The sequence below is a fragment of the Neopsephotus bourkii genome, unplaced genomic scaffold, assembly GCF_033783945.1.
Source record: "Neopsephotus bourkii isolate Nb327-2 ecotype Australia unplaced genomic scaffold, CSIRO-AGI_Nbou_v1 NB_1655, whole genome shotgun sequence".
NCBI classification, from domain to species: Eukaryota; Metazoa; Chordata; class Aves; order Psittaciformes; family Psittacidae; genus Neopsephotus; species Neopsephotus bourkii.
Window position 1 is genome coordinate 8,862,475 of NW_026902129.1, and position 13,848 is coordinate 8,876,322.

The window sequence follows — 13,848 nt, forward strand, 5'->3', positions numbered from 1 at the left end:
TGCAGCCACTCGAAAAGGAAGATGAAATACAGTGTGAGATTCGGTCAGACAGCAGGAGCTCTCTCCTCTGCAGATCCCTGTTGCTGTTACACGTAATCCTGATAGCTGAGCACCATCAGCTATGACTTAAGGGATGTGAATAAACTCTGTCTGTTGTGCTTCCTTCCCACTCTTCCAACCTTTCCACAAAAGGGAATATTTTGTGCTTGATCTTTTTTTCTGCTTTGCTTCTTTTTGCACACATATTATATGCATATACATCTATAAATATATACTTCTAAATACATTACCTTCCCTCCTTGGGAAGTAATGCTGGTGGCAGTAAGTGCACACACATTCTCCCTCTTTTCTCTGTCCCATCTCCCTCCTCTGTGTTTGTTGAGGGAAATGGTGTTGCATGGTGAAGAAAAGGGAACGTTTGTGATGGCTCTGTGTTCAACTTGCCTCTTGGAAGTGGCTGTCATCCTTTTGGAAGTGAGTCTCACTGAATGAGGATCAGTGCTGTTGGCTGCCCTCCTTTCCTTAGAGCATTGCTACTTGCACCAAGCCATTTGAGCATCTTGAAAGTATGGTCTAAAACTGTCAAACTCGGGATGCTTTGAACATGAACTTGTACCTCCTGAATTCCAGCACTGCAAACTCCCAGTGTGTTGAGATTGGATCTCATGTTAACCATCGTGCTCACAGGAATCATCCAGCTGAAGTCATGGGGGTAAACCAGAGCCTACTTTTCCCTTTGCCTATATGATTTTCCTCAAACCAGACACACTGAGTTGCTTACGAGTGTTGTGCAGTGCTTTGCCTTCATATGGAACTTGTGTTTGATTTCCAAGGAGAGAGTGTGGCTGCCAAGTCCTGTGGACAGTCTCTTTTGCCATTTGACTCCTGACAGAGACTGGAACAGCCTTTGGCAGGTGATGCGCGAGGGCCTTGATTGGTTACAGCCATCAGAGGGATGTGCATTGCTTTCTTTTCTGTTCTGCCTGGCTTCCTCTGGAAATGAGGCCTTTTCTGTCATGCTGTCTCTCTGCCAGCCTCTCCAACCCTATCCTATTGACTTTCCAAATCATTGGCCCATTTTAGTCCTCTTTAACAGCGAGGCAGATGCCTTGATGGTATTAAGGTTCTACCACTGTAATGAATGTTGGCAGCCGGATAGAGAAGAGAGAGATGTAATTAATGCCTGTAATGATCAAAAGGCTTCAGTGTGTGCTCAGCTTTTTTTAGGTATAAGGCTTTATTAGCTCTGCTGTGAAGGAAACTGCCTGGTTTTATATTGTGTGAGCATTATTTTAGTGCCTTTAATAGGTGGCTTTGCTCCTGCAGTTTATTTCAGTGTCATCCATGAGAAACCTAATGAAGGTTCAAACGTCATTGAGTGTGCTGATGTTGAATGTGCAGGCTGATGCTACCATATATCAGTGTGACTAATTCTGGGAGATAACAGAGCTGCATGAGAACAAAGTCTCTTCTTTCCCTGCTTTTCCTGACCTTGACTCCTTAGCTGTTCTCATCTTGGGCAGGGAGAAGGGGCAGCATCTGATGCCTGAGGTCTCCAACCTGAAGCAAAGGTTGCAGCATCTTGGTCTGCTGATGCTTCTCTGTGCCAGAAATCCTCCTTCTGTCATATAGCACTTACCTTCACCAGCTTCTATCCTGGGATCTGGGGTTCCTGACTGACCTCTGTGCAGCAGCATTGTGCTGTATCGTTCCATTGCTGTGAAGCAGGATGGGTGCTGTGGATGGAGGAGTGATGGGGAAACAGCTCTTCTGTTTCCCTAGAGAGATTGTCTATGTGGTACCATGGTAGGAGGGGTAATGGAGATAACATAACTACTCTAACCATCCCATTTAACGTGTGGGATAGTTTATCAGTTTACCCCAGGAAGCCAATTTGACTTGCATAGCTCAGACTTCCCTCTCTTACATGATAACCTCACATTTTTCACCTTCAACATTCTGTAAATATGCAGAAAACCACGTGAAGTTTTGCCATCTGGACAAAAATCTTCAAGAAAGATTATTTTACTTGAAACTCCAAAGAGTATTTACTTGGGTTTGAGCAGCTGGTGTAAGGAACCTTTGTACAGGGGACAAACAACAGCAACCTACATCGGTTTCGAGTTGAAAACTCTTAAAAGGGGTATAGCAGGAATATGGTTAAATATGATGTATATGCAAGTTCAATAATGATATGCTTTAGAGCACTGCCTCAATTGCCCTTTAGATTTGAGGTTTAAAATTGACCCATCAGTCTTCCATAAAATGGGCTGTTTGTATTATGAGTGATGAATCTGAGGCAGAAATGCAAAGAAGAAGATGCATAGGCCAGCGAGGCGAGTCTTTTTCACATTCACTTGGCTCATGAGGATGCTCATAGGTGATCTTGCTTGAGTTCCTGAATAAGTATGCAGTAAGTGTATTCCTTTCCTTTTTTCCCCTCTATCAAGATACTTTAGCATTAATTTGAGTATAAGTCAGCATGTTAAGACTATTTCTTCCTGCAGAATTTAAAGGTACCACAAGATACAGCTTGCTCTGTCTCTTACGGTACCTTTACATTCCATTTAGGGTTTTGTGCTACTCTCCTAAGTGGTTCTCATCAGCAATTGGAAATAGTAAGGTAGCCACCACTCATTTTGAGAACTGGAAAGCATGAACATGTGTATGTTCTATAAGCTTCTATTTCACAGGGTTTTCATGAATCAGGGTTTTTTTTTGGTCTCTCAATGTAGATCCTAGTTGTACGCACCAGGAACTGTGTGATGTAGACGTGTCTACTTATACAACTGCTCTTTCTGCATGTGTTTTATTACTCTTACCATGGAATATATATTCCCTCAGTTAACAAATATCAAAGGCAGTGTAAAATGGGAGGTAGCAAGTGGCTCAGTACCACACACATACATAGAGAGCTCTATAATTATTGTTTCTTAATAAATGAGTTCTGCTGGCATACAGAAGACTTGAGGGGGTCTGCAGCAATTCACAAACAATTGGCAGTTGGTTTAGTATTGGTCCTACCTAGTAAAACACCCAAATCTCTCTGAAATGAAGTATGTGATTAACCACCCTTGACAAATTGGAGCTGTTATGAATAATACGACCCCACTGGCTCAGAACAAAGCAAACTTGGCACCTCTGTTTTCCAACCTGCTCATCAGTAGGATTTTCTGCTGCTGTGCACAGAGCCTTTCGACTTTCCTAGACTCAGTTTTCAGTTGTAAAGTGCTCTGAAAGCAGCCCTGAAGCCTCAAATGATGCTGTGGCTGTGCCCAGCTGGAGCACCTGGAGCAGCTCTCCTAAGCGTTCCCTTGCTGGAGCTGAGTGAAAGGAGATCGTTTTCCCTGGTTCGTGAGTCAAAGCGTTTAGATGAATTCCCCATGGGTAACTCCAGGGAGTACAGGAGGTTTTGCTTCCTATTTTGCATTTAGAATATGCATTTCTGCCATTTATTTCACACCTGCACCAGTTATTTCAAGAGTGTAACATGAAGTTGTGGAAAGAGAAGGCTGAAGGGAATTTTCCCATTGAAATTTGCATTGTTCTTTTGCTTTTCATTCCAGTGAAATGAAGCAGAAGTTGGATGAAGAGGGTAACAAGTGCAGCATCCTTTCCAAGCAGCAGAAGTTCAACGAGCACTGCTGTATTCGCTGCTGTACTCCTTTCACATTCCTTATCAACAGCAAGCGACAGTGCCAGGACTGCAAGTACAACATCTGCAAGAGCTGCAGTTCTTATCAGAAGAAGGAGAAGGCTTGGATTTGCAGCGTCTGCCAGCAAGCAAGGTAAGAGCTTATTGTTCAGCAACCTGTGTTAAGCAGCCATGGCCTGACCTGAGCCTTTCCTTCTGTTTGTCAGTAGTTAACACTAGCGGGCTAGGACACAAAGTGCCTGTTTGTGTTGGGGTTGATTTGTTCCTGAGGTGTGACGTGCATGATGTCTATAGAGGTTAATTTGTTCTGAGAGTGTTTGGTTACCTGCTGCACTTTCCAGGCTTTGCTTAGCTGGCCTGGTGAATCAGCAAGCATTAACTGGATTTAGCCTGAGCAGGGCTAGGGTCTGAAATGCCTGGGTTACTCATGGGACCTGAGCACAGATGGTGGGAAGGCAGTTATCCAGTTTGCAGCAAATCCCACTGAGGGGTGAGAAGGGGAAGGAAAACTCTTGGTGACTGGATCATCCAGGTGCGACCGTGGTTTGGAGTGCTTTTCGAAATGCCAGCTTACTGGCAAGTAACCAATGAAAACAGCAGTGCAGCCTGTTATAGTTCTTAACATCTGGTAAGGGTATGTTGCCAGGCTTCCATTTGTAGAGGGTGTCAGGGTTTTGCTATCTCCCCCTTTTGAGGCTAACAGAGCCACAAAGGCAGTACCACAAAACCAAAGCAAACTCAAGCAAACACGTGGTAGCAGCAAAGGGGCCATTCCATGGATGGTGGCTGTGATAGTCCTTCTTGTCTGTGTTAGAACCCAGGTTCCAAAAGCAGCCTTAGCTGTTGTGATGTAGCAGTGACCAAGGCCCATTTAGACAAGAAGTGTGAATGAAATAACTTGATTCCTAGTAGTTTAATTTTGACCATTGTTGACTAAAGCAGCTGAGCAAATGTGACAGAGATAGTTTATTCTTCGTGGTTCCCTTCAGTGGAGAACACAGGATGAAGACAAGAGCTGAGTCCCTTTCCAATGCTGTATGATATTCCAGTGCTTGCCAAAGACTCATTGCTCCTGCTCGTTCCCCATCCACACTCACATGAAATATGAGTTTTCACATAGTATCTGTGAATGAAGTGTGTTCCATTTGACACAGGGCCTTAAAGTAACAGTGATCCCAGATGGATGATGCCATGTTTCCAAATGGCAACCTTTGAGACTGAATGAGGTTGTATTCTCCAGGGCACCTGCTCCTTCTCTGCCTTTTACCTTAGAAAACCTACACACACACATCCTCTTTCCCCCAGTGGGGAGGCACAAGAGCCACAGGAGCATCTTCTCTAGCAGCACAGAAAGCTGGAGAGACAATGCTTGTTTCCAGTTAGGTCATTCAACCATTTCATTTTACACCTCTTTCTTCCACTTCTCCTGAGATCACCCATGCGGGCAGGCAGGAGTGGGGATGCTGATGAACTGCGCTTAAAATAGGTTTTGCTGACTCTGCAAAAGAAGTCTTGGAAGAATGGATGAGTTCCAGCAGAAAAATCTGTAGCTGTGTTATAAAAATGCTGTTTCGGACCCTGGAAGTCAGTGCTTTTCCCACAGTCCTGTGTAGACCTCCCAGTCACCCACCCATAACTCAGTTATGAACTCCTCTGGTATTGATGATGCCTGACACATGGCTTGAGTTATCTTTCAGTGAACACATTAACTAACACTGCTGCAAATCATTTCATGGTCTGATGTATTGATTGGACTGTGTGAAAGCAGGGGGTGGCATTCGTTCGGGGATGCTGAGGTGTTTAGGTTTGGTTTTGGGGGGTCCTTTTTGGTTTTGCAGGGCTTTTGGTCTTAATCCTCAGTATTGCCTCCAGGGGGAAGCACCGCAGTGTGTTGTGAGTGCCTGTTGCTTTCTCAGTGACTTACCCTCACGTGGAGCATGGACTGTGCTCTCCTGTCCCTCTGCAGCTCCCCTGATGTCTTTATTTTTGCCTTTACTAAGACAGCGCAAATAGTGGACGAGGCTGTCATTTTAGGTTCTGCTTGTCCATGCACCTTGCTGTGCAATAGATAGTAAGCTAGAAATACCTCAGATAGTACTGCATTTGCAGGTTGTTCTCCTTTTTTTCTCCCCCTTCCGCTATGTTTTTGGTTAGTTCTCCAAGTGTGAATGTTGTCATTCTCTGCTGTGCAGAAAGAGCTTAGATGAACTGGGTAAGTACAGACATCTGTAGTTCAGACTTCCCATAGTGACCTGTTTGTGCTCTTCAGCTTCAGAGCAGGGCTCGAATAAGCCTGAGCTTTATTTCTAGCCTGTATTTAGAATACATCAACAAGCTCTCTAATGTCAGAACCGTTTTCTTGCTGTACAAAAGGCTTTTAAAGCTTTCTCAGCATACATTGTGATTGTAAAGATGGTTCACCCCATGCGTTAGAGCTTGAGACTAATTAGGTGAGTTACTTGGAAGATACATTTCCTCTGCACATGTGAAAATGCTGAACAGTTCCCATACGATGTGAGAGTTGGAACCATTGACTTGGGGATGGTTAAGTTAGTTTTGAAAGCACTACATGGTAGAAAGATCCCTTGGGTTTGGATTGAAAACCCCTCCAGGAGCTGTACCCTTTTTTTTTAGACCTTATTTCTGATAATCTTCTGATTATTTCTGATTATCTTCCTCCAAAAGAGGAATAATCAGTAATCAAGGAGGAACAACTGTCAACTTTTGCAGGTTTTAAGTATTCTTGTGGTATATTGCTGCACCAGAGTGATCTTGACCCTGGGGAAAATCAGACCTGTTGAGTTAGTCTCCCAAAGCATGACCCTAAGGGAGATACCTGTTCTACAGCAGTTGTTTTTCATCTGTCCATCTACATTGACATTTAGCACAGACCAAATACGCAGGTCAGCATTTTTAACACAGAACATTTGTAGAGAATTAGGCCAAAAGAGTTAGTCTGTGCTTCTTCCAAAAGCAGGAAACTCATAAGGCAATGAAAATGTTGGTGTTTGAGCTCCCTTACAGCACATCTCCTGTTGCATCTTCTAAATGTGAGAAGCTTCAGCTCAGTAGGGTATCTCCCTGCTCAGAAATGCCTTCACAACAACGTCTGTGTAGACCTTGTGATGAACTGGAGAACCTTCCTCCAATTCCCTGATTTTTCCAGATCTAGCACACATTCTCCTCATGCATTTTATTCTAGATTTATCTCAGGGTGCCATTATTAATGTTCCAGGGGTTTTTTTTTTCTCCTCTCATATCTGTATCTTCTTAATTTTAAAGTAGGTTATGATAAAACTGTATATTATTAATTTCAAGCTCTCAATTTGTCTGTAGTGCATTTCTGGTTCTTCCAAAGCTTTATACCCTGTCTCTTCGTTAGGCACACATCAGACAATGGGTGTAGGCAACTTGCTGAGCTCTGCGCCTCTGAAGTCCTCTTGACTAAGCAGATTCCAGACACTGTTTCTTTGTCCTCTGGATTAACACTTTAGGTACCAGAGAGATGGGGGGGTTCTTGTCTCATGTATTCAGAATGGGGCATGCTTTTCTTTTGCCTGAGATCACTTTTACTGTCCAGTCCCCAAGGAGCCACATCCCACAACACCCTGTTAGTGACACTTTGCTTTCCAGTTGAGTGCTTGTACTAAAAGAAGTGTTAGTGTAAGCTATTAAAATGCATATTTTTGCAGGTTTTGTAAACCAATCATGTTTTCTTCCGGACTGTAGGAGGGGTATTTATATACCATCCAAATATATATATATATATATATATTCCCATCCAATATATAGTCCCATACAAAATATGGCACCCAGACATCTGACTTCCCCCCTCAGCTTTTCATGACTATCATGTCTGAATCCCCTCGCATTCTTGGTTCTGTTCCTCTAGTCTCACCATCTACATGTGAAAGGATTTGTGTCTTTTGTGAGTGGGAGCAATGATACCTAATCCTTTCCTGCCTTCACATCCATATGTTGGCTGATTTTCCTGCTTCTTCCCTATCCGCTCATTCATAGTGATAGAATGGTTGGTGTTGGAAAAGACCTTCTGTACAATGAGGGTGGTAAAACACTGGCACAGGTTGCCCAAAGAGGCGGTGGATGAACCATCCCTGGAGACATCCCAGGCCAGGCTGGATGTGGTTCTGGGCAACCTGATCTGGTTGAAGATGTCCCTGCTCATTGCACGGGGTTGGACTGGATGAGCTTTGAAGGTCCCTTCCAACCCAAACCATTCTGTGAGTCTATGATAAATATAATAATGCAGAACAGAGTATATTTTTATAGAAACATGGTAAAATTGATGGTAGATGTGATATGAGCCTGCCAAGGGACACATCTCTTCTGCTTAGCTGATGCAAGGTGTAGTGTAAAGCTCTCTGTAGTCTCTGTAGGGAAAAAAAGTACAAACTACCAAGATTTGGCAAAACCTGGGAATGCTCCTTGATAACTGAACCTTGTATTTGCTTGTTACGGTTTGCTGTAACAAACCAGGTGGTTGCAGGATGTCATTGTGGAAAGCTAATGAAGATCTAGAGCTGCTTTAGCAATCTTGGTTTGCTTTCAAACAGCCTCAACCATCTGGTCCAAGGAAGCTGAAAGATCTTTTCAGTAGCCTGCCTCAGCCCCAGCTTTGTGTATACTTCGTGAGAGTTGTGTATATCTGCTGTCTGAGGTCCTTGTCTGATATTAGAGCTTACACAGAACTTGAAAGCTGGGACTTTGTCATGCCAGGAAACACGTTTTTCCTTCTGAGATAGGATTATACAGGAACAGGCACTTGCTGTGTGGCAAAGTAGAAGAGGTGAAGTTTCAGCTCTGCCCTGTATTGCCTTCACTCAAGCTGTATGGGTCTTGTTCTGACTTCTGGACTGGAGGAGGAGTACATGGAGTCCCATCCTCCGAATGATCCCATTTGTATTGTACTTAAAGTATTTCCTCGTTTCAGATAGGCAGCAGTGACAATTATTTTCTTCATCTTTGTGACCTTGTAGGAATTGATGTAATTCCATCAAAAAATGCCTGCTGCTCTGTTCCCATGTTCTTCCTCCTCCTTCTCCCACCCCTATCTCTCCGTGTTGTATCCTGTCTCTTGATCTCCTTTCCCCGTACATGCTTTAACATCACAGACACCATACCTTTTTGCTTACAGAATGCATAAAGGACAAGGTCAATAGCTTGGATTTTGCTTAAGAGCCAGGACCTTTGGTTCATTCAGTTGTTCCCTGGCTGGAGCAGTTGAGAGGGAACTGTGCAAACTGGTTGCTTTGGCAGGTTCCTCTCTGCTGGATTTGCTGCTATCCTGATCTCTTCATGATTCCAGAAGCATGCGCTGTGAAGAATTCCAATGTGCTAGACAGAATGAAGCTGTGCTTGCATAACATAGAGCAGACTTCAGTGCTGCACTCTGCTTTAGGAAACATATCTAAAAGTGGAATTGAAGGGGAGAGTAGCAAAGAGGGGTCTATGAGGCGCTTTCCTAGCTTGAAGCAGCTCAGAAGTCAGCGTGTGTCTGGATGCCTGGAGGACTAATCCCTGTTTTAGGTGCTCTGTATTCCAGTTCTAGCTCTTCACCTGATTGTCAAGTGACCTTGGGGAACTTCTGAGGTTTCCCCCTGTGCAGAAGGGATTGAATGGATTTAATCCAGGCTCAGGGGGATCGCATCCCACCAAAGAGGAAGTCGGGCAAGAATGCCAGGAGGCCTGCGTGGATGAGCAAGGCGCTCATAGACAAACTCCGGTATACAAAGGAGATCTGCAGAGGGTGGTAGCAAAAAGGCGAGGCCTGGGAAGAATACAGAGAAGTAGTCAGAGCAGCTGAGGGTCAGGTTAGGAAAGCCCTGATAGAAGTCAGTCTGGCCAAGGACGTTAAGGTAAACTTCTATAGGTACGTGGGGCCAGGCTGAGAGAGCTGGGCTGGGTCAGCCTGGAGAAGAGAAGGCTCCTGAAGAGGAGACCTTAGAGCAGCTCCAGAGCCTGAAGGGGCTGCAGGAAACCTGGAGAGGGGCTTGGGACAAGGGTCTGTAGGGACAGGACAAGGGGAATGGCTTGAACCTGCCAGAGGGGAGACTGAGCTGAGCTCTTAGGCAGAAGCTCTTCCCTGTGAGGGTGCTGAGGCGCTGGCACAGGGTGCCCAGAGAAGCTGTGGCTGCCCCATCCCTGGCAGTGTTCAAGGCCAGGTCGGACACAGGGGCTTGGAGCAACCTGGTCTGGTGTGAGGTGTCCCTGCCCATGGCAGGGGGTTGAAACTGATGAGCTTTAAGGTCCTTTCCAACCCAAACCAGTCTGGGATTTGATGCTGAGCTCTTGGAGGTCAGTGGTGGAAAAGTTAAATGCTGTAAAGTGCAAGTGTTCCTAATTCTCTGCTATTACACAAGTTTTGCTGCAGTCAGCATGTTTAAAACCTCTGCTTTGTGTGTTCCAGCAGCACAGAAAAGGAAGTGCTTGGGTTCTTGTAGGGAATCAGTGAGGGTAGGATATCACAGTTTATTTTCAGTGTTAATATGTGAATACTTGGCCTCACCTCCCTTTCGCAAGTCACGTTAGGAGAAGTTACCAAACATTTTCCCTAGTAGGAATAAAGTTATATAAATAGTGTGCAAAAATATTGGGACTGCTGAACTGGGAGGAGGGGAATCCGAAAGGATCTAACAGTTTTTCCATATTATAAGCAGCAGAAAAATTCTAGATTGGTCTTATTTAACCTTTCAGTTCTGCAGAAGCCAAGGGGCTTTCAGTGATGGTGACAAACTGAAAGCTAATGAAAAATACAGAGGGTTCTTCATGTGCGGGCACTTAAGTGGCAAATACAAACATCACCCCTTAAGCTTGCTGAGATAGGAAATGTTAAGTACCAAGCACAGCTTAGGGAAGAACTTCCCTTGTGTCAGTTCTGTAACTAGGACTTCCCATGCTGTTGTGGTTTAAGCCCAGGTGGTAACCCAGAGCCACGCAGCCGCTCGCTCACTCCCCCCCTTTCTCTCCCCACTCCCAGAGGGATGGGGAGGAGAATGGGAAGAATTCAACTCCCATGGGTTGAGATAAGAGCAGTCCAGTAACTAAGGTATAACACAAACCACTGCTGTTACCACCAATAATGATAATGATACAGGAAATAAGGGGAGAGAATACAACCGCTCACCACCCGCCGACCAATACCCAGCCTGACCCGAGCAGTGATCTAGTCCTTCTGGAATACCTCTTTGGTCAGTTTGGGTCAGGGGTCCTGTCTCTGCTTCCTCCTCGCTTCCCCTTCTCCCTGGCAGAGCATGAGGCTCAGAAAGTCCTTGGTCAGAGTAAACATTACTGAGTACCAACTAAACCCATCGGTGTTATCAGCGCTGTTCCCAGGCTGAAAGTCAAAACCACAGCACTGCACCAGCTACTGAGAAGGAGAAAAATGACTGCTACTACTGAACCCAGGGGACAGCTTGGAAGTTGAGAAAGTTGTTCCTGGACCTCTCCAGTTTAAGTAGGATGATCATCCTGTGTGTTGTGATGGGGGTTTCTTGGTTGATGGAGGGGATGAGCTTTACCTTTCTGACAATGCCTCTCCTTCTTAAGACTGAAGAGGCAACCATGAGGACCTGTGGTTATAAACTCAACATGTCTGGGCACTTTTGGATTCTGATAAACCTCTCTGATTACCTCATGCTTGCTCCTGCCTTTCTCTCCAGCTGCTGCTTTTGGGTGATCCTTAAGGGTGTTTTTCTGATCCCCTGCAGAAAGTCACAAACCAGCTCTTTTTGGTTTTCTGTTGGCTCTGGTCTGTGTTAAGTGTATCTAAAATGCACGGCACTATACTTCAAGCAGGAGTTTCTCAACCAGGCAAAAGGCAGGAGGAAACCTTTGCTGTGAGGCATTTCAGCCCTCACCATTTCCCTCCCATGCTCATATGGCAGCACTGAACTATCTCCTAGCCTTGGAACATACTGGATGTCCCTTGGCTCTGGTGAGCATCAGCCTTTCCTCGTCCTCTTCAGGACCACTGGATCTTTACTTGCACAACAGAATCTCCTTTCTGATTCATGTTTTTCCCTTTTTTGGTTAGGTTTCTAAAATCTTCCTGCCATAATGTTGTGGGAGAAAGGTTTTTCAAAACATGTTAATCTGAAAAAGCTGTTAAACTTTTTTTATTTGAAACAGCTGAACTAGTGCCCATGGGGGAAAAAAAAATAAAATGGAATTTTAAACTAAAATCTACTGATACTTATTTTGAATAAAACCATAGAATGGTTGGAAAGAACCTTAGAATCATCCAGTTCCAACCCCCTGCCATGGGCAGGGACACCTCACACCAGACCAGGTTGCTCCAAGCCCCTGTGTCCAACCTGGCCTTGAACACTGCCAGGGATGGGGCAGCCACAGCTTCTCTGGGCACCCTGTGCCAGCGCCTCAGCACCCTCACAGGGAAGAGCTTCTGCCTTAGATCTAACCTGAACTTCCCCTGTTTCAGTTTGAACCCATCACCCCTTGTCCTATCGCTACAGTCCCTGATGAAGAGTCCCTCTCCAGCATCCTTGTAGCCCCCTTCAGACACTGGAAGCTGCTCTGAGGTCTCCACGCAGCTTCTCTTCTCCAGGCTGAACAGCCCCAGTGTTCTCAGCCTGTCTCCATACAGGAGGTGCTCCAGCCCCTGAGCATCCTCATGGCCTCCTCTGGACTTGCTCCAACAGCTCCATGTCCTTCTTGTGCTGAGGACACCAGAGCTGCAGACAGTGCTGCAACATGTGTAAGCAGAGGTTTTCACAGTTTCTCAATCTAGATCAGATACTTGTTTTTTGGGTCAAGTCATAGTATCTTTATATATTATTGCATTAGAATTTCTTTTTCTGGTCTCTGTTGAATGTCAACATGCTGAGTCGTTTGTAAGAGGAAAAATCCCATTTCACTTGTGAAGTTTCATTGTGCTATCTTACTTTTTACCCCATGATAAAACACATTCAGTAAAGCAAAAAGCCATGCTGTGGCTAACACCCCTAAGGTAGCCTTTCATGTGCTAAATGCACTTTCACGTAGGCATACCATTAAAGAGCTTTTAATGATCAATAATGAAAGACTGCTAATCGGCTTGACACAACATTTGCTTCAGCATTTGCTAAGGTTCAGGTTTTCTCTTGCTCTGTTGTGTGACCATTGAGCTTTAGTGAGGTACAGAAGTCAGTGGCATGCTCCAGCCAGTGCTGACATTGCCACCTCCAAGAGTGAAGCCAGCTTCTGGCCTGTACCCTGCCGGTCCCAAAGGGACACACCACATATATGTCCTTTGCTTCTTTTTTTGCATGTTCTTTGCTTCATATTTGAGTGTTCTTTGCATTTTGTAATGGGGAATTCTGACCTTGAAGGTGTTGGGTTCTTAATGCTTGGTGGAGCCTGCTGTGACTTTGAGTACCAGGGCATCACGAGGGAGGGTCTGTATGCTGAAGGAGGAGGCCCACCTAAGCACCACCTAGATGTAGCTCCCATATGCTCATCACAGAGAGAGCACTATTTATATCTGCATTCTACACCGTGCTCTCTGCCATTGTAAGCTGTATATAAAGATGATTTCTACAGTTCACAAGTAATTCAGAGGGCTTTTTTGCCAAATTGTATTCTTTTCATCCCACTTCCTATGGATCAAAGACCCTCTGTGCTTCCTCAGTGCTTTTTTCCTCCAGAAGCTTGATCCTGTTAACCGTGACCTGCTGCCCAATTGTGTGTGGGTACCTTTAGGAGCATTAAAAATGCTGTGGTTAGCACCAGGTGTGTTTTTTCTCTTGGTGATAGGATTGGAAATCCTCTGGACTTGTAGCCACTAGCTGTGAATGGCCATAACAAATGTGGCTTTCCTGCAGCTAACGCACTTTGCAATCAGGAGTAGTACCCTCTTAAAAGGTCCTTGTGTTACCAAAGGAGTTAAAGGGAGAATTTAATTTGTCATTTTTAAAAGGCATAACCCCATCAGTAAGTCCTTCTATGCTCTCACTCTTCAAACCCACCATGAAATACATCTTACTGCTAAGCATTGTCAAGAAGATACCAGAAGATCATACATACACTTATATCATCACGCAGCACCTCATCCTGCTTCTGTGACCTGGGGGAAAAGGAAGGTGGGAAAAACCATTGCCCTGTCTTTCTGCCACACACAAGGCTCTCTAAATCTGTGTGCAGAATTAAGTCTATAGCTTTCTTGTACTTTTGTAGTA

General features: G+C 44.8%; 1 protein-coding gene across 1 annotated transcript in view; it reads left to right on the forward strand.

Moving 5' to 3' along the window:
* Positions 1 to 13,848, forward strand: part of MYRIP (myosin VIIA and Rab interacting protein) — a 156,417-nt gene that overhangs the window by 68,119 nt on the left and 74,450 nt on the right. The window contains exon 3 of the mRNA XM_061374858.1: positions 3,567 to 3,788. Coding sequence (XP_061230842.1) covers positions 3,567 to 3,788 — 222 coding nt within the window. The remainder of the gene's footprint in view (positions 1 to 3,566; positions 3,789 to 13,848) is intronic.